At 36.7% G+C, this 22,221-nt stretch overlaps 2 protein-coding genes across 2 annotated transcripts in view; one reads left to right on the top strand and one right to left on the bottom strand.

Annotated features, from left to right (window-relative positions):
* Positions 1-5,536: 5,536 nt before the first annotated feature.
* On the bottom strand, positions 5,537-8,523 carry LOC123527130 (14-3-3 protein beta/alpha-B-like). The gene has a single exon (XM_045306415.2). It carries the CDS (start codon positions 8,413-8,415, stop codon positions 7,651-7,653), a length of 765 nt encoding a protein of 254 aa, XP_045162350.2. The 5' UTR covers positions 8,416-8,523; the 3' UTR covers positions 5,537-7,650.
* A 10,809-nt stretch (positions 8,524-19,332) lies between these two features.
* The window catches only part of LOC123527129 (GDP-fucose transporter 1-like), a 41,314-nt gene continuing 38,425 nt past the window's right edge, over positions 19,333-22,221 (top strand). The window contains exon 1 of the mRNA XM_045306414.2: positions 19,333-19,465. Within this exon, the coding sequence (XP_045162349.1) occupies positions 19,438-19,465 (28 nt within the window). The 5' untranslated portion in view covers positions 19,333-19,437. The remainder of the gene's footprint in view (positions 19,466-22,221) is intronic.

Here is a 22,221-nt window from a genome sequence, read left to right as displayed (position 1 = left end):
TAAGTGACTTTTCAATGTTAAATTTTAGCCACATAAACCCAAAAATTAGTCACATAAACCCACTTTTGGACACTTTTTAAAGTGACTGTCATATAAACAAAGAGTCCAAACCCTAACCTGCTAGACACTCAAGTACCAATTCGTTAGCCCGGACAGACAGACGGACACTGGGGGTATAAAAATTAACCAATTTTGGTTCTTTCAGGGGTCAATCAGGGGCCGTAACTGGAACTTATGACTTGATCTGACGGATTCATTATGGAATCCAAGATCAATTGTTGTTAAAGATATTTTGCAAGTTTGTATCAAATCAAACCATATATGAAGTCTCCATACGGCTGCAAAAGCCAAAATTGCAAATTTTGGCCCCTTAAAGCCCTTTAAGGGACCATAACTGGGGAACCCATGATGGGAGTCTAAAAAGGGACCAATTTCCTTCACTTTAACAAATTCTGAGATGATAGTGATTCTTCAGACCATTTTTGATGAAGTCCGATCAAACAGACCAAAAGAAGTTGTTTAAAAGTTTTCCTTTTGTTACAGTTAGCTCTAGCTGCCCATGAGCTACAAATTCTAAGTTAAAAAGGGGCATAACTCTGTCAAAATTCAAATAAGAGTTATGGGGATTGTTTCCCCCGTTGTAGACTTTGACAGTGAAGAACTGTTTTAAGTTTCAAGTCAAAAGCTTGGATAGTAACAGAGATATTTGACTTTATCAAAAACTTCAACCAAAAAATTCTAAGTTAAAAAGGGGCATAATTCTGTCAAAATTCAAATCAGAGTTATGGGGATTGTTTCTCCTGGTGTAGACTTTGTTAGTAAACAAGAGCTCGTAGAACATGAAATGCCCCCCTTGATGCATTCAGTAACTGCACAAGAAACAGAAATTATTTGGTCACTGTGCACTGGGCATTTGACATACTGATCTCAAATCAATAATTATGGGTCATTTACCAGTCATCAAAGTGACCTATGTATCAAATGTGATCTTAAACCAAAGCATTCTATCGTTATTTGGCAAATAAAGTTCTACTGTTCTGCGTCAATGTGACCTTGACTTTTGACCTAATGACCTCAACATAAATAGGGGTGATCTGCTGGTCATGATCAACCTCCCTATCATGTTTCATGATCCTAGGCCCAAGCTTTCTCAAGTTATTGTCCAGAAAAGGATTAGATGTTCTGGGCCAGTGACCTTGACTTTTGACCTATTGAACTCAAAATCAATCGGGGTCATCTGCTGGTCATAATCAACCTCCCTATCAACTTTCATGATCATAGACCCAAGCTTTCTTGGGTCATCATCCTAAAACCGTTTAACTGTTCTGGATCATTGTGGCCTTGATTTGACTTACTGACCTCAAAATCAATAGGGGTCATCTGCTGTCATGAACAGCCTCCCTATCAACTTTCATGATCCTAGACCCCGAGCGTTCTAGTTATCATCCGGGAATCTTTTAAATGTTCTGGGTCACTGTGACCTTGACCTTTGACCTACTGACCTCAAAATCATTAGGTACCATCTGCTGGTTATGATCAACCTCCCCATCAACTTTCATGATCCTAGGCCCAAGCGTTCTTGAGTTATCATCCGGAACTGATTGGTCTACATACCGACAGACTGACAGACATCTGCAAAACAATATACCCCTCCTTCTTCAATGTGGGGCATAATAACTATTAAGTTTCAAGTCAATAGCTTTGATAGTGACAGAGATATTCGATTTCATCAAAAACTTTAACCGATGCTGATGCCTACGCTGGGGCGAGTACAATAGCTCTGCTCTTTCTTTGAAAAGTCGGGCTAAAATAAGTCGAAAAGGGGGAATATTTTATACAAAAGCAAAACAGAGTCATGGAACCTGTAAAGTGTAAGTCAGTTTATCGCAGTGAGTAAGTAAGTGGTTACTGAGATACCAGCTTACATAAAAAACTTAACCAAACCTGGAGGCTGACGCAGACGCATGGGTGAGTCCAGTAGCTCTACCTATTCTTTGAATAGCTAAAATTGTTGAAAACGGATGCAGAATGAAAAATGCAAGATCAACAGCCTATACTTGGTTCAGGTGAGGTAAAATGTATGTTTCATTCTCCTTGTAGATTTTCCTTCATTTTCTCGTTACTTTAATTCACAACTAAATTATCTGGCTAAGGTAACCAAGAATAATTCTAATATTTTTGTAATTACATTACCTCCCTTTAATGATATACTATATCATACTAACCAATTTAACAAGAGGACCAATTGGTCCTAGGTCGCTCACCTGAGAACAGCTTGATCAAATTTAATGAATATCCTGCTAAAAATGGGACCTCTTTTGCATAGGCAAGGTATTTCTTTGATTTGACCAGATGACCTAGTTTTTGACCCAACATGACCCTTATCTGAACTAGACCTAGCTTTCATCAAGACAAACATTCTGGTCAAATTTCATGAAGATCCACTGAAAAATGCAGCCCCTATTGCATACAAAAGGTTATTCTTTGATTTGACCAGGTGACCTAGATTTTGACCCAACATGACCCATGTTTAAACTTGACCTAAATTTCATCAAAGCAAACATTTCCATCAAATTTCATGAACATCCTGCCTATAATGTAGCCCCTATTGCATTCACAAAGTTTTTCTTTGATTCTTAATCCAAGATGACCCCTATTTGAATTCGACCTAGATTTCATCAAAACAAACATTCTAATCAAATTTCATGAAGATCCACTGAAAAATGCAGCCCCTATTGCATACACAAGGTTATTCTTTGATTTGACCAGGTGACCTTGTTTTTGACCCAACAAGACCCATATCTGAACCTAGATTTCATCAAAGCAAACATTTTGATCAAATTTCATGAACATCCTGCCTAAAATGTAGACCCTATTGCATTCACAAAAGTTTTTCTTTGATTTTACTGGGTGTCCTAGTTTTTGACCCCAGATGACCTCTATTTAAACTCGACCTAGATTTCATCAAGACAAACATTCTGATCAAATTTCATGAATATCCAGTGTAAAATGCAGCCACTATTGCATACACATTTTTTTTTATTTGACTGAGTGACCTAGTTTTTGACCCAAGATGACCCATATTCGAATCTGACCTAGACTTCATTCAGACAAATATTATGATCAAATTTCATGAAGATCCAGTGTAAAATGCAGTCCCTATTGCATACACAGGGTTTTTCTTTTATTTGATCTAGAGACTTTGTTTTTGACCCCAGATTACCCATATTCGAATTTAACCTAGATTTTATCAAGGCAACCATTCTGACTAAATTTTATGAATATCCAGTGTAAAATGCACCCTCTACTGCGTACACAAGGTTTTTCTTTGATTTGCCCGGGTGACCTAGCTTTTGACCCCAGATGACCAATATTCAAACTTGACCTAGATTTCACCAAGGCAATCATTCTGACAAAATTTCATGAAGATCAATTGAAAAATACAGCCTCTATTGCATACACAAGCTAAATGTTGACAGACATCAAGCGACCACAATAACTACCTGAGCTAAAAATAGAAGTGACCATTAACATAACAACAAGAGGGCCATGACGGCCCTGTATCGCTCACCTGACCTATTGACCTAAAGATCATCAAGATTAACATTCTGACCAAGTTTCATTAAGATACAGTCATAAATGTGGCCTCTAGAGTGTTTACAAGCTTTTCCATCAAATTGATCTAGTGACCTAGTTTCTGACCCCACCAGACCCAGGTTTGAACTTGACCTATAGACCATCAAGATTAATATTCTGACTAAGTTTCATTAAGATATGGTCATAAATGTGGCTTCTAGAGTTTTAACTAGCTTTTCCTTTGATTTGACCTGGTGACCTAGTTTTTGATTATACATGACCCAGATTCAAACTGGAACTTGAGATCATCAAGATTAACATTCTGACCAAGTTTCATTCAGATTGGGCTTAAATTGTGACCTCTAGAGTGTTAACAAGCTTTTCCTTTGATTTAACCTGGTGACCTAGTTTTTGTCCCAAGATGACCCAATATTGAACTTGTCCAAGATTTTATTGAGGGTAACATTCTGACCAAGTTTCATTCAGATTGGGCCAAAATTGTGACCTCTAGAGTGTTAACAAGCTTTTCCTCCGATCTGACCTGGTGACCTAGTTTTTGACCCCAGATGACCCAATATAGAACTCGTCCAAGATTGTATTGAGGGTAACACTCTGACCACGTTTCATTAAGATTGGGCCAAAATTGTGACCTCTAGAGTGTTAACAGTCCAATTGTTGATGACGGACGGACGACAGACATAGGGTAATCACAAAAGCTCACCTTGAATTTATTGAAGAATGGGCTCAAAATATTACCATAGATATTCAGACAAAAGAAAAAAAGATTAGACAAACAATGTTCTTGTATTTGTGGATTTCGATAAGTCTTGCACTAAATGGCAATGTGCGAACCAATTTCAAAGTCCAAAAAAAGCCATAATTCAGCCAAAATAGTTGTCAGAGTTATGTACTCTTTCCTGCAGATAGAGAATATTATACTGAACCAGTGATAAAAGTTTCAAAGCCATATGTCAAACACTTTACACAAAATATTAACTGGTACGAAAAACTTAACCCAGATTTCTAAGTCAAAAGGGGCCATAATTCAGCCAAAATCCTTGATGGAGTTATGTACTCTTGCCTATAACTGGACATGGTGATGGTAAACAAGTGTTGAAAGTTTCAAAGCTTTATCTCAAAAGACTTTGTCAAAATATGAACTGGTATGAAAAACTTAACCATGATTTCTAAGTCAAAAGGGGCCATAATTCAGCCAAAATCCTTGATGGAGTTATGTGCTCTTGCCTATAACTGGTCATGTGATGGTAAACAAGTGTTGAAAGTTTCAAAGCTTTATCTCAAAAGACTTTGTCAAAATGTGGACTGGTACGAAAAACTTAACCAAGGTGTGACGCCAACACCGACGCCGTGGTGAGTAGGATAGCTCTACTTATTCTTCGAATAATCGAGCTAAAAATCAATGGGCCATTAAACCATAACTAACTACAAATCATTCTTTCATAAAACCTGTTAAATACACAGAACACCGCTTCATATTATAAATAAAGTTTCAACTTTCATTCAAATCTATCAACAACACGGGAGAACTAGTCTGGACTTGCTGTAACTCTGCAATAATCAGACCATGACAAAACCAACAATGTGTGAATCTCTCCTTCATGTAGTTATAAAGAAATCTAGACTGTGGCTTTGGAGGAACAGCCCAGAGGGTGACTATATAGTATATACTAAATTTTCATAGGCAAACAAGTATTCAACATATCTTTTCTGGCACTCGTACTCGACCTGTACTTTGATCTTGACCTTTACCCTGCTAAATTTCTAAAATGGACTGGTCTATCATTGAATTCGGGCAGTACCATTAAGGCATTTACTATATGAAGGGGTGTACTGATTGAATAGTAAACAGTGCTGACCATGATCAGCCTGCATTGGTCGCAAAGGTAGTATCACTTGCCGGCAGCAGGCTAAAGGTTAAACTGAAACAAACAAAATAATGTAAGATTTACCATTTATTCTTTTGTCATATAATTAAAGCGTTAACGTCTGTGATACTAAAATGTCTTACAAATATACATGGCCTACTTTGAAATTTCAGTGTATGATCCGTTTGTTAAAATACTAAAAAAGCTTCTATGTGCGTGCTTAAAATGAACCTATTTCTTTAAGCTGTCTATATGGCCATTATTAATTATTATTAATAAAGAACATGATTTTTATACCTCCAATTATGCATGTTATCACATACAGAAATGAGTAAAATTAGCATTTTCCTTCGTATATATAAGAAATGCAACTCATATTTTCTCTATATTTTAATAAAACTTCTCAAAACCCCATCTGTTAACAGCAAATTTAAACCATTTTGAAAGAACCTTATCCCAGTTCGTAAATAAAGGAAGACTTGTAACTTACAAGTTTGAACTTCAAATATTTGCAAATACTTTTTTGATAAATTTAGTTACAATCAAGGAAGTTAACATTTAAAGCATTCTTTATATAAGATGGGAGGTTGACAACACTAAGAACAGTGATAACAGACAAACTTAACACTTAAACAAATTATGAATGTACAATACAATAAAAATATATGTGAACAAAATCTCAAATATTCAGTTTGTGTTTCAAATAAACTTAAAAACATGAAGAGGCAACACTTTCATTCATTGTGATCAAGTATCGAGGTGGCTATGACGGCCTTATACCGCTCACCAGAGTTTCACAGCTCCCTATATGCAACCATGCATAAATTTTCGAAAAGGACCATCCAAGGAACTTTAAGGCTAATCAAAAGATGTTGTTAAAGAAAATTTAGTTTATACCTTATCCTATTCATTTATTAAGTCGCTTTTGAAGCAACATAGATCTACAACTAGCACTAATTACTCTCAGCACCTCATTCCCGATGGATTCTATCACAGAGGGTTTGAAGAAATCTGTGAATGGATGGTAAATCGGCAGACAAAAGACAGCCAGTGATCACAATAGTTCACCTCTAAAACATCATGTGAGCTAAAAGTTGTTTAAATAACAGACTACATACCGATAGAAAAATCTACAATAGTCTAAAATTATTTTGACAAAATCCTAAAAAATATGTTTGGAATGCTAAGACCATCCTGGGCACCAGAACTGACCTTGCCCCAAACTTATTCTTAGTAAAATGTTAACTATCCTATTTCTTTTTGTTCAATCAAATATCATTTCCATCCATTGCAGGAAAATTAAACTTCTAAAATAAGTTTAAGAATATTTTAGTCAGTATTACTTCATCTTCAATTTAAAAAGGGGCATTACTAATGATTATTTTGACAAAATGTAAACTTAGGAGGATGATGTTATTTTCCCTACATAGTCACTTCATGGTGCCGAAGACATGACTGACATCTGTAACAGTGAAAGCATTTACAAGAAACCTAGGCCAACCTTTTTTGTAGGTAGGTGTGTGAAGGGGAAACTTTATTTCAGTTTTGGCCCAAATAGTCCCCTCTAAAAATCCAAGACGAAGTGAACTTTTAACAATCGCCAAATTTAGTGCAATATAACACAACAAATATTTGATCGCATAATCTCAAATCTAGTCAGATCACAGGGATTCCCCAACTGCAACCAATCTGTGTATTACATAATTAGATATAGATGAAGCACTCTGTTACATTTATAACATTTCACTTACGGTTTATAACTTCAGTATATTGTATCTGCCAAAAAGGTTGATACTTTTTTGTCATAGAAAGTGTACATAAAGATTCATCGTGAATGTAGACCAAGTAATATATTTATCATGTTATGCTTGCACTAGTTTCATTACGTTTTCTTTTTAATAACAATAGAAGGATATTTTTGACCTGATAACTCGTATTTTGTTTAGAATATCTAGCAAAGTAGCATATTACTTTCACATCATCTTTGTAGTAATTACATTAAAACAACCTTGACTAATCATTTTAGTTCTGCTACAGGTCTTATTGGATTTATCAAAAACGATAGCCACACTATATGCGAACCCGTTATGTCCATCATAAATCTTGTTGTCAGCGAGGAGACCATTATTTCCATATTTCTAAAAGTAGGATATAATTTGAATACAAATTTTAGTCATGTGAACCCATTTCAGTTGTCAGCTTCTTGTTCCTGTTGACTGTCAGATGTCCAGAGTGTTAAATTGTCACGCAGCAACTGCATTATCAGTGTACTGTCTTTGTAAGATTCAGGATCTAAATTGTCCAATTCTGCAATTGCATCATCAAATGCAGACTTTGCTAGCTGACATGCCTTATCTGAGGCATTCTGAATTTCGTAATAAAAGACAGAGAAATTCAATGCTAAGCCAAGCCTATTTGGATGAGTTGGTTTCATGTTCTTTTTCGCTTCCTCCATCGCCTCATTATAAGCTTCTTCTGCTTTATTCTGAACATCCTGCTTTTTGTCTTCTGGTGTGTATTCAGCTCGGTACCTGAAGTAATCACCCTTCATCTTCAAAAAGAACACTTCGCTTTCAGGTTTCTTTGCTTTTGTAATCAGATGATTCTCTAGTAAGTCTAGAACTTCTAAACAAATTTTGTCCAGTTCAGCTTCAACAACTTTTTTGTACTTCTGCGTGTACACACTTTTCTCACTAGAAGGATCTTTCTCTTTAGCTTCAATCATTGACATCATACGCCATGTGGATCGCCTTGCCCCTACAACGTTCTTGTAAGCAACAGACAACAGATTTCTTTCCTCCGTAGACAATTCTTCGTCAATTGGGCCTAGCATTTCGCAAACTTTCCTCATGCCATTTGCCATGTCCTCATAGCGTTCACCTTGCTCAGCTAATTTACAGAGCTGTACTAAATCCTCCCTGGAGAGACCTTCACTATCAAACACCGACTGCATCTTTATTGTCTACGGAAAAGTTCGAAAATATTATTTTTGCATGCAACTAATTCTCCAACTATTCACGTTTCCTGTTTCATTTACTAGAAGCGGAAATCGGAAGCCGACTCATCCGATGGTGTTTCTTTGCATTTATTCATTTCCACAATATATAACGGAGTATTTTGTATTATGCGTCTCTTTTCCTGTTCTAATGGTGTGTCTGTTTGTGCTCTGACTTCGTGGGGTCTCACAAAGCGACACGTAGCATCAAGAAGGTTTAATTTCAATTTCAAGTCATTTCAATTTAATAATAATGTTTGCAATGTTAAAAAAATGACTTTTAAAAAGACATTATAATATCAATAAGTTTTTTTTATCATTACTCTAGAAGAGCTTATGTTCATTGTTTCACAAAGAAAATTGAAAGCGACGGTAAATAAAAAAAAAAACCTTTGCATTACGGTAGGAACCGCCAAGAAGTTTTATAGAATTCCACGTTTTGGAAGCCGTGCTAGGAGACGTGAATGGTGTTGCAGTTTCCATGATCTCACATGAAAGAAACCTGAAATCATTAGTCACTCCTGTAACTTTACATATATACACACATTACCTTCAAATGAATGTCATATTTAAACAAACGAAACATTGATGTATGGAGCCAGTTTTCATTTACCTGAGTATTCCCTAATTTCTTTTGTTAAGCTTCCAGTTGAGGCATGTATGAGCATTAAAAAAATATTAGCAATGTATTAGGTTTCGAAGAAACATCTTCACATCAGAAGTTCACATTTACACAGAAGAACGTTATTGTTGCATGCATGTAGTATTTCTCTTTTTTTTTCTTTCTTTATTTCTTCCATTAATGACTTCGATCAAGACTGCATGATCATTACGTCATGCGGGTGGCAATTTATGCAGTCAGAAAAGTTGATAAAACAACTACCCATATATAATACACTATATAAAAGAAGTAATTTTGAAGCCGAAAACCTAATTACATGTTTAAAAAGGGTAGCTGATACATCCTGCTAAGCCTGTGTACAAGGCTATATACTACATTACATTGACAAAATGGCCTTCTTAAAGGAGTCCACTGTGCCAATGGAGACAGTTATTCCACCAGACTGGTATACTAACCTAAGGAAGAAAGAACACCTGAAACAGTCTGTGTGTGGAGAAGGTCTATGGTATTGAAAAGGGTAACTGTGTCTCGTTCTGAGTGACCTACTTGTAATCGGGATCAAGTACCTATCCTTGTCAATATAAACTAGATAATTGTGTATTTTATAGAAAAAGGTTAATGCTCTAAACTATCCAGATCTAATTCGGTCAACATGTCATCCACATGACTAGTCCTACGCCACCTTCTACATGCCCATCTTGCCGCAGTGCGTTGCACCTTTTCAATCCTCTGCACATAAAGTTGGGTGAATGGATTCCATACGGTGGACGCATACTCAATTTGGAGCCTGACTAAAGTTTTGCATGCCATGATTCTTGTCCCCCGTGGGACAAAGGAAAGGTTACGACGTTTGAAACCCAGTGTTCTAGTGGCCTTGCTAGACACATTGTCTAGATGTTTGGACCAATCCAATGTAGGCCTATTGGTGAAAGTTACACCAAGATAATAGCAGAGTCAACTGCCTCCAGGACTTGACCATGAAGCAAACAATTATGTTTAATAAGGTTAACCTGTCTATGTCTGGAAATTCTCATAACCTCGCATTTGACCACATTAAATTTCACTAACCAAGTTTGCTCCTACTGTTGCAGTTTGTTCAAATCATCTTGTAGGATCAGACAATCTGATTAGGAACGAATATCACGATACAATACACAGTCGTCAGCAAAAAGACGCACTGTTGATGTGATACCTTCATCTAAATAAAACGTTTCTTAGGGAAATTATCAAAATCTAGGAAGATTTTTAGTACATGCTGCAAAAAATAGTGTCGATCTTAGAAATCTAATAGCATGAGTAAATTCTTTTAAAAATGTATAAATCGAATTATTGAAATTACTAGCAATAAAAGGTGGAAAACCACAGGTCGCCCAACACTACATAAACGAAAATTTTGCTGGTTCGATTTGATTGAGCCTGTTCATAAACGATAGTGGAAATGCAAGCTTCCGTTCACACCCTTTAACCCGAGTTGAGCAGAACTCAACATTTACACATGTTATAAGTACCAGGAATATAATTTAGAGACATCCGCAGGTGTATTCATGCGGCATTGCACATGGAACCTTCAAGATCCACAGAGTGCAATTCCATGAAAAGCGGCGTATGACCCCTGATAAAAATAGCTGTTGCACTAAACGAGAAAACAATGGGCAGAACTGAACAAACTGGAATTTAGAGAGGGAATCTGTGGTTATGGAGCCACAGAAACTGCCGACAGACTAAATTAAAATCAGACATATCATATTCAAGGTGTGATTAAACAATATCTAAAGCTTTTAAAGCGGGAGTATTGGAACCACCAAAATGTTTAAACTGAAAATTAAACAACACAACATAAATGTCGTGTTGAACGATCTGAAGTTGCAAGTGTTGTGTGTTATTATTGAAAATAAGGCACTACCATGGTACTATATAGGTTTACTTCATCTATTTTGAATTAATTTTTGGGGGCAGTGCCCCCAGATTCAACAAACCGTCTGTCAATTTCCTTGTCGAGCTTATGACCAACCTCACAACACAAACAAAACAAGTTCCAAAGTATTTACCAAACATAACTTCAATTTTGACGTTTTGCAATTATATTTTTGATCCAAATATGATTAAATACACATTTTATATTAACAACAGTATCTGAAGAAAACTATAAGTATAATGCATTGTAAATATAAATGATAATAGATCTACTTAAGCGTAAGAAAAATAAAGACGCTTGATTTGATCACGTGATCGTTTCTGAAACCGACACTTATTTTTATCATGTGACCTATCCTGAAACCTAATAACTAGTTTCAATACGCTCCAAAAATGTGTTCTTGATTCTGTGTGAATGATTCTGTGTGAAAACAGCGACTACAACAACGTGTTAGACAGTTGATAGAAAGGGCACCGCCACTGATAAGCCGATAGATTATTGATTTTTCATTGCCGTGCTTCGACAACGTTGTGGAAGTGTATTATCGGGAAACTTTATCAGTTTGCGGCGAGTAGTACCGTTTATCAGTAGGCGAATTTATAAATATGCGGCAACATCCTACAAATCCCGATTCGCATTCTGTTAAAATATTTTTCCGTGTAGTGTTATTTCTAAAATATTAATTCAGAAAATACAGTGCTGAAATGAAATACGTTTCGCATGTTTCAAGAGACATGTTATTTATAAATAGAAAAAAATCATGACTTATTCGTCTGTTTGAATTTACGGCTTATTTGGTTTAGGGGAAAATTAATTTGACAGTTTGATTTTTTATAATTATCATATTATCTAATCTAGTAATCGGCAGTAATTGTTTAAAGGGTAAGGAAAGCCTGAGAATAAGTCAATTCTATATGAAAGTCATCATCAAACCTTTCATAACGCTGAAAGAATTTTTAGAATTGGACCACTATTGAAAAAGATATGGCAGTTTGACATTTAAGAAAATGGCTGATGATTGGGGCAGCCATTTTAGTGTGTTTATGACGTCGTTTACACACTGCTAAATTCTTGATTTAGCAAATAACCCTTTAAATGAAATAATTTTATATGATTCTTGATTGTAAGGTGTAAAACATGATAACTTCTTTCATTTATAGCTGGAAAAAGTAGAGAAATTGCTTTATAGAAATAAGTAAATACAGTTCAGGGGTGTATCTAAAAATTTAACAAATCCGCCATTTTGTTTCTTGTTGATATGGAAACAAAATGGCCGCCAATTTTGCCAGGTATTTAAATGCTCATAACTTTCTCATTTTTATTTCTATTTTGTAAATTCTTTCACTTCTTTAAATGATTTAAGAAATTCCAGCCGATGAAACTCAATTAAGTAAAACGTTGTCATTCCCTTTAAATTCGTAAAATCAACAATAACAGATTACTTCTGTTTTACACCAACTATTAAGAACATTTTAAAGCTAAAAGGCATATTTATGTACTTGGTTGGACCGTCGTAATTCGTGATTGTATATTATGTAAATATTTTGATCTCGAAATCAGCTGTAAATCGTTAATCAAAATGTCTTGTCCACGCAAGTTGCATAAAAATGAATTGAACTTCAAATTGTTACTAAAATTTAATACACAATTGGAGAGAGCATCCTGAATATACAAGTCATCTAGGGAAGGTTTGTATCCACGGAGATGTTGTCAAAAGTTATGGCATCAGGATCTTGTGTAAGTGCAGGCATGCAGTAATTTAAAGTTGTGTTAATTGAGTCCTGTAAAGAAGTTCAACTCGATGAATTCTGACACATTGTGTATTTCGTCCAATCTAATATTATTTCCAGCTTTCAGTATTATTTCTTGCATAGATCTAGTTCTTTAAACAGTTAACTTTGTGTTAAGCATGTATTACGGCAAAGGCGATTTCATTGATTTCGAAAACTTAGATTTTGATGCATTATTTGGGGGGAAAATATGGAAAAATTTAAGGTTAAAGTTTTTCGGCAAACTTTTTCTGTCATATCTTTGTTACTATTGCTTATATCTTACTGTAACTTCACACAAACATTGTCCAGCATACAAAGTATGTACAGGGGCTGGGCCAATTATACCGAAGGTCAAGGTCACCCGGTCACCCAGGAGTTATACTTAGAATTATTTTCATGTTAATTTTTCAAAAACTTTGTTTATAGACATATCTTTGGTACTTTAAAAGATGACGACTTGAAATTAAAAATATTTCTTTGTAATCATTATCTGCATGTGTGGTTACAATCCCCATAACTCTAATTGTATTTTTGACAGAATTATGCCTCTTTCATTCTTTGCAAACTTTGCTTTCTGGATATAAACCTAGTACAATATCTTTATCATCATCATCATGACCAAATTATCCCCCTTTAATACTTAAATTTTTTCATCACCGACATCATATGACACAAGGTGCTTAACTCTGGCACCAGTTCATGAATTATGCCACCTTTACTTAGAATTTGAGGTTAATTTTGATGCATTTTCAATATATTTCAGTTATTACGAAATGCTTTTGATTCAAACTTGAAGTAGTTGTTCCATATCATCGCCCACATCATATGACATAAGTTGCATAACTCTTGCACCAATATTTTATGAATTATGAAGTATTGAAGAAATTGAAATACATTGTATAGCTTTATCTTTTTCGTTTTATCAAACCTGGCAATGAAAGGTTTTTGTTTGTCGATGAACAATTGCTATTAAACAAGACTAAATTTTTTTATCTTTACCTTTTCAACAAAACTTAGAAGTATATAGAACACAAATTTAATAAATATATTGAAACAAGAACTTGTTTCTGTTTATTGTTGTTCACTGTAAAAGTTGTGACCACTCCATTTCTTGCCATACACCAGTGCATTACATAATGCCTGTATGTACTTCCATGACATGAATGGGTTACATCGAGTCTTGAAACTGCAAAGCACTGCCCCCTTCAGTCCTCTCAGTACTTTGATTTTGATTATGATCAAGACAGGTTGCACATTCCAAACTTTATAGGTCATATTGCGACTTTCGGGTACTAGTTTAATAATATTTTATTGCAACTATTACAATTTCATGAATGGTAACAACACATATGTATACATATATAAAGTGCAAATGGGTCGGCCCGGGCCTCAAGTTTTAACAACATTAGCGACAGCCCTCCCCAAAAAGTCTTAATTTCACATATATATCTGTTCCGATACTTGTCATGCAATTATTGGTATCTTTGCAATTACGGTAGATCTATTGTATACAATGTAGAAAATGTATAACTAAATAATCACACACAAAAATACAAGATAAATTAAATTTTGAAAGTGAGAGAAGAAAAAAAAAGAAAAATTGTCTGAAAGGTCAAATGCCCCCTTAATACTGCCGAACCCCTTGATAAGTATTTATTGGAGACAGACTTTTAATCGCGACTTTAGGGTACTTTAAACCATTTGTCACTTCCACATTGAAAGAACCGCAAGTTTATGCCGCACCGGGAAGTGTTATGCGTACTGTTAATGAGAAACATTATCTCAAGCCATTAATTAGTACGTACATTTTTTTTAAATATAATTTCAGTTGGGGCCATATTTAAGGATTTCAGTAAGTCAACGCTATTTGCTCAAGTATAAAAATAAATTCAACAATTTATGGAAATTATACAAGTACAAATTCCAAAAGACAGTAATAAACATCATCGTCGTCATCATCATCACCATCACCATCACCACCACCACCACCACCATCACCACCCTAATCATTATCATCATCATCTCTAATTTACAAAACGAAAATGTACACGTGAATTTGCTGATTCTTTTTTTTAAAAAGTTAAACTTTCACATGTGATCCGGTTTTTCCATGATTGTGTTCAGTCTTTTCAGTGCAAGTGCCAACTCTGCGATTCACGATATCTCTACTAATTCCATGTTCGAACGTGTCAGTAACATATAAATCATTGTCCACAAATATATCCTCCGTAAATATATGCAAAATGTCTTTTTTTCCTCCGAAAGCCGCCGTAAGTCTTTGACAAAAGAGGCGAGACCAAAGGGGTCCGGCACATGATTGGATTAAGTTTAATGGCTTATATTTGAGTCCTAGAGCGATACTTATGTAAAAAATCATACTAATATAACTACTCCATAGACGTAGACATAGAGTAGTTATATTAGTATGATTTTTTACATAATTATCGCTCTAGGACTCAAATATAAGCCATTAAACTTAATCCAATCATGTGCCGGACCCCTTTGGGCGAGACAGCCTTAGTCTGCACGGATAGGGTAAATATTTACGACGAAAACAAAACCTCCACTGATGATAAGTAAAATACTAAAATATTCGCAAGCTTAAGATAAGATAAGATAAATTTTATTTTAAGTCGGCAAGACAGATAAACAATACAACATAATTTTAACCGACTATTAGAAGTTAATATTAAGGGAGACTATTCAGAAAAACATACAGACGATGTGTTTTGCTAGTTATCGAACATTTCCACCCTGAAAGTAAACATATGCATCAATTAGTCCTGGTTATTTAGAAGCTTTACCGATGTTGCAATCGTTCATCATCCTTGTAAACTTGGTCGAACTCGATTGCCTAGTTGCAATACTTTAAAGGTATGCGACCGTTCTTTCACTGAGACGAACGAATAAATGGTAAAATCAACAGAAGCAGAAAATGCTCTTCAAATAAAACTATATTATCATAAAGAATGTAGAATCATTTTCGTTTTCTTTTGTTCATTTGTGGTGTTTTTATCAACACGCATGTTACAGGCATACAAATTCACGCGGCTACTATATTTAAGTAAAATGAAAAAGGTTTAAGGATTTCAGTCATAGGGGCGAATTAATTTAACTTCATTATGTAATATTTTCTAATGTTATCTGAAAGGATAATAGAGAGCTGTATGACATAATCATTTACAGAATAACGTAGAAATTATAGCATTCTATGTATTTTGGATAACTATACATAATTATATGTCATACATGTTATTATTGTTCTGCTGAAATGTTAAGACTATTTCGGGGAAGATTGTTTACTGGTTGCTTGTAGGCAGATCATATTAAGAGGATCTGAACCGTATTGTTATCATTCTTTGATGCATACAAAGATTTAAGCCGATCGGCAAGTTCCATTTAGTCGATTTTGTAACCCAGAAATTAGGAAAAGGTTAATCTACTTAAGCCACAAATTAGTTCAAAACTGGATAATTTAAGGCTGGGTGTTCCTTTCCACTGTATGTCAAACACAAACTAAAATGCTCATTTTAATTAACCTGGTATGCGAAAAATGCAGATTCCTCTCGCTTTCAAACAATTATCATTTACAAATGAAGTCTTACGAAGCTGTTCCTATACATACTTTCGAATGAGCACTTTTTTAAAATGCATTCGTTCTAAAAGGTTTGCTGGTACAGTTTGCTCTAATTTTCTGGGCTTTTTCTACCTAAATCTATGGATTGAAATACCCAATCAACTCTATTCACACCGTTAGTTTTAATAACTAAAATTATCAAAATATATTGGTTATGGGCAATGTGAAAACACATGTAATACATTTCAATTACGCGCTGCTTCTTAATATAACGATCAAATTGGTGTACTTAAGAATCAGAAAGATTTTGTTTCCCAATATATTGTCTTTTACTGTAGATGTCAATGCAGGGTACTATGTGTAATTATGACTTTTGTGCATAAAGGTAGCCTGAATGTAACATATATTGTAAATCCACTCACGGGATACTACTAGGCCAGAGTAACCAATCAACTGAAACAGCGATAAAAGTCACGTGATATGTGAATCAATCAGAAGGCTCTTGATGTTTTTTTTTAAATTGTAAACAAAATGGTCCGACCTATTTGCATGACAATTAAAATCAAAGAAAATTCTTAATATTCTTTTAGGTAGCCACACAAATATTCCAACTTGGAGATCAAACAACATTGAAAAAAAACACACCAACGATAACATTTGTTTTAAGTTTAAATAATTAAATCTATAAAGTCCTTTTGGAAGCACAGAACGCAACTAAGAAATATTAACAGCAGACTTGGTTTAACTAACACTGTTCATTTTATAACCCCTCACGCCCCAGTACCGACTTAACGTACTGCATGATTCCAAGGAATAGAAAAAGTACCAACACTATAAGTCCAAATACGAGGAAACATATAGCCTCACCACGTTACTCAAAGACTGCTGTTGTAATAGTTAATAAAAGTATAAGATACAATGGAAGTATAAACAAAATAACAGCAGGCTCGGTTTGACTGAGTCTATTCATGAGAGGTAATGAAAACAATATTTCTCATGCCGCTAGCAGGACCTAGTAATAAAATCTTTTAAAAGATCCTTTGTAAGCAAAGAACGCAACCAAGCAACAAAATATTATATACTCGGTGTGACGAAGTCTTTTCATGAGAGATAAATTAATGAAATGTGCAACAATCCTCATTCTCCCTAGCGACGGTTTTAACGGAATTCTTTTGTAGTAAAAAATGAATGTTCTCCATGATCCAAAACGACCAGAAAATATAACAACACTGAATCAAAGTAAGGGGAGACATAAAATGGAACAAAACCAAGCAACCTTATAGCAGACTTGGTTTGAATGAGTCTATTCATGAAGGCAATTAAACTTGCAATACTTCTCCATGATAACACATGATCAGAAAATATAACAACACTAAACAATGTTTATTGAACATGCACGTTTGACCATTATAATTCTGTTGCATTAAAAAGCAAGGACAGGAGTCCATCTAGAAAAGCTACATTCACTCCACATGGAAATATGGGTATGTGTAATTATATACAAGTTCAAACAGTCTGAACACATTTACACATATTCTCATCAATTAGTGGTTCGTCAAAATCCCGAGACGAACCGTGGAACTATGTCAGACTTCTGGTATGCGAGAATGATGTAGACATTAATACAAACGAATGCAGTAGTTACAAAAGAAGTAACAAACAGACACAAAACTACTACATGAATGTTTATCCTTTGTTTGTCATCTTGATTTCAGTACCATAGTTTGTACTGCTTTTACCATAGTTGCTATTGTGTTACCTTCGCTTTTTTTATTTGCTTTTGCTTTTCCTCTGCCAGCTTAGTTCAACACCTTTGTAACAATGTGCTAAGTGCTTTCTAAGATTATGCTTACCCAGCACTCTCATGGGTGCCATAGTTATATCATGTGCTCTTTATATGTTTTAACCATAGTTACAACTGCTTAACTTTTTTGCTTGTATTTTAATGTACCTATGCTAGGATTTCAATACGCTTAATCATGCCTTTATATTGTAACACATTATGTTTCATATCCTATGTATAGGTACCAGATGTCTTTAACTCAGTTTTAAAAGCTCTAAAAAGCTCATGTTATATTGTTATTGTACCACCGACTCTGTAAATAAAATTTACTTGACTTGAGTGTTGACTTGATTTACAGATTTTATTGATGAAGAAGGAGCATAGTAGGGTACTGTCTTGGAATGGTCAGTGTCCTAATTTTTCTCCCTTTGCCCTTGTCATTTCTCTTTAGTATTGTGTTTTCGTTTACTCTGTTGTATTTCAATATGTATTTGTCGCGTTTTCTCTGAGTCTGTAGGCTCCCTTTGCATGCTAGATAAAAATAATGGGTATGCATAATTAAGTCCCGTGAAACTTATAGAAGTGAATGGAGCATGTATTGGTTAGGGCGGTCAGCAACACAAAACAACACAGCATAATGCAATTTTTCTTATATATATACACCAGTAATACGGTACATAATAGTTACCCTAGCCTCTGCCTAGTACACACATTAATGTGATGGCTTATTTCCTCTTAACAGCAAAAGTTATCACGCTGTGCTAAAACGTCCTATTATTTGGACTAGACCCCTAGACATTTCCAGTTCTATTTAAATTCAGTGCATATACATAGAGAATTAACTATGCACACCAATTTAACGACATATTCCAGTTACACAAGTGTAATGTTCAATCTCAGGCGTTGGAAGCTCTATCAATAGATATACGCATTGCCATATCCCACCCACCTAATATACTAAGAGATCTAACCTGCACATATATTTCATTGATAGAGCTTCAAACACCTGTGGTTCAATTATGTGGACGTCCTAATGAAATTCAAAGGAATTTCAGGTCAATCGAGGTTTCGAAAAGCGCAATGATCTTCATCGCATATAGACTCTTCCATGCGTTTATACTACATATTCTGTAATGCTAGACAGTGAAACATACTTCTTCATCGAAGCTCGGAATAAAATTTAGTGCACTTCAACCGTAGTGGCGAATCAAGTGCACCTCCAAGCAATGAATTTGATCGAGATCAAACCGTTTGGAAGACCATGACCTGAAAATAAGACAATTTTTGAGAAAATGAGAAAAGCGTTTTTGAATGGTAGAAAGACTACGTAGCAAGTTAAGTATGTATATTTAAATGGCTCTTTTTCCAGAATGGCTTACTGATGTGCCCCTTTACAGTCAATTCGTCCCCTCGTCAGCTCGTCCCAAGTCAACTCGTCCCCGATTTGGTCATTTCGTACCCCTCGGCGATTTCAGATTTGTCATTTCGTCCCGCTTTTCGGCTCCCTTTTTTTAAACGTATTTTTGAAAAAAAAATCAAATTATGATTTATTAAGTTGTATTTATTCAAATAAGTATATTGGGCTATTCCAGAAAATATCCACCCCCCCCCTGTGGAAGCAGTTTTTTCGGAGAAAATTACCCCCCTTCCTGGAGACATTTTACCCCCCTCTCCCCCTTCCACACCCCGGTTACCTCAAAATACCCCCCTCCCCTTCCTCCCAATTAGATCCCTCCAAATACCCCCCCCCCCTCCCCTCCCATCGGGCTATTTCAGAAAATATCCTCCCCCCCCCTCCTAGAGACATTTTACCCCCCCCTCCCCCTTCCACACCCTGGCTACCTCAAAATACCCCCCCCCTCCCCTTCCTTCCAATAGGATCCCTCCAAATACCCCCCTCCTCTCCGGTTATTTCAGAAGATATCGCCCCCACCCTCCTGGTGAACATTTTACCCCCCCCCTTCCCCTTCCACAACCCGGTTACCTCAAAATACCCCCCTCCCTTCCTCCCAATGGATCCCTCCAAATACCCCCCCCCCCCCCCTCCCCTCCTCTCCGGTTATTTCAGAAAATATCCCCCCCCCCCTCCCATTGGGCTATTTCAGAAAATATCCCCCCCCTCCTGGAGACATTTTACCCCCCCCCCCCCTCCCCCTTCCACACCCTTGCTACCTCAAAATATCCCCCCCCCCCTCCCATCGGGCTATTTCAGAAAATATCCCCCCCCCCCCCCCCCCCCCTGGAGACCATTTACCCCCCCCCCCCCCCCCCCCCCCTTCCACACCCTTGCTACCTCAAAATATCCCCCTCCCCTTCCTCCCAATAAGATTCCGCCAAATACCTCCCCCCCCCCCCCCCCAACATCGGGCTATTTCAGAAAATACCCATTCCCCCTTCCATACCCTGGTCAATACAGTATTCAATTCATAGATCTCAAGCAATTGCGACCCCACCCCCATGTAGTTCTTCAAATTGTTCAACCCTTAGAAGTGTTTCATCACCATTTCCTAGCTACCAGCCAAACAGTTCCCACCCCCAATTGCCACCACAAAAACAATGCAGTCTGAAAGACAGCTAAATCCCCCGTCACTGTTATAGTGAAAGGGTAAACCTTTGACCTTGAGCTGTGACTTGGCCTTGAACTGACATGGCTGACCAATGAATTCTGCCATCATCTTGATGAGTGGTCATTTGACCCAAGTTCATGAAAATCCTTTAAGGGGTAAGGGGTTAGAGCATCATAAAGAGCTCAAACCTTTGACCTCGAGTTGTGACCTTGACCTAGAACGACATGGCTGACTGATGTGTTCTTGATAAGGTGATCATTTGACCCAAGTTTGATATAAAAATCCTTCACCTGGGTTTAAGAGATACAGAGCGAACACAAAATGGAAGGCCCAAACCTTTGACCTTGAGTTGTGACCTTGACCTTGAGCCTACATGGCTGACTCATGGGTTCTGCACATTGTCTTGATGAGGGATTAGGAGATACAGAGTGGACACGAAATGGAAGGCTCAAACCTTTGACCCCAAGTTGTGACCTTGACCTTGAGCCGGCATGGTTGACTCATGATTTCTGCATATCGCCTTGATGAGGTGATCATTTGTCCCAAGGCTCAAACCTTCGACCTTGAGTTGTGACCTTGACCTTGAGCTGACATTGCTGACTCATGAGTTCTGCACATTGTCTTGATGAGAAGATCTTTTGATCCAAGATTCATGATTATCCTTGAAGGGGCTTAGGAGATACTGAGCGGACACAAAATGGAAGGCCCAAACCTTTGACCTTGAGTTGTGACCTTGACCTTGAGCCGACATGGCTGACTCATGGGTTCTGCACATCGTCTTGATGAGGTGATCATTTGACCCAAGTTTCATGATTATAATTCAAGGGGTTTAGGAGATACAGAGTGGACACGAAATGAAAGGCTCAAACCTTGGACCTCGAGTTGTGACCTTGACCTAGAACTGACATGGCTGACTCATGGGTTCTGCATATCGTCTTGATGAGGTTATCATTTGACCCAAGTTTCATGAAAATCCTTAAGGGGTTTAGGAGATATAGAGCGGACACAAAATCTTACGGAAGGATGGAGACCATTCCTTAACTCCCCACCACTCGCGGCGGGTGATTAAAAAGATTAGTGCTTTCACACTGTTGACCAAATTCTCCGCCTACCATATCCAAGAGTCTAGCCCCTCCCTGGCTGACCTAGTGTGGTATCTTCTTGCTACATGGTTGGGCAATGATAAACTACCTGCTCACACGACCCCAGGACAGATGTCCTCCACTCCGCCACCCACCTGGTTTCTGCTAATGGCAAAACAATATCATGCTAAAATGTGCTCCACATCCCTTGTCTATACAGTATTCAGTTCATAGACCTCACCCAACATGCCTGCATTTGTCCCCCTACTTCTGCTTACCTCAAAATACACGCCCCACTTAACTGGCCACCCCCCTGAATTAAACTGCTTCCGCACAATCGATTAGTTCTCACTTCTTCAAAATGTCCCTGTCCTAAAGGGTGCTTCCAGACAGTTTTCAATACCCCCTCCTACCATCCAAATAATCCAGCCCCTCCCCTAACCCTA

The sequence above is a fragment of the Mercenaria mercenaria genome, chromosome 14, assembly GCF_021730395.1.
Source record: "Mercenaria mercenaria strain notata chromosome 14, MADL_Memer_1, whole genome shotgun sequence".
NCBI classification, from domain to species: domain Eukaryota; kingdom Metazoa; phylum Mollusca; class Bivalvia; order Venerida; family Veneridae; genus Mercenaria; species Mercenaria mercenaria.
This window is presented reverse-complemented; position numbering and strand designations above follow the sequence as displayed.

What these genes read in the sequence shown, in the direction of transcription:
- LOC123527130 (XM_045306415.2), bottom strand. Translation starts at nt 8,415, where the DNA reads ATGCAGTCGGTGTTTGATAGTGAAGGTCTCTCCAGGGAGGATTTAGTA.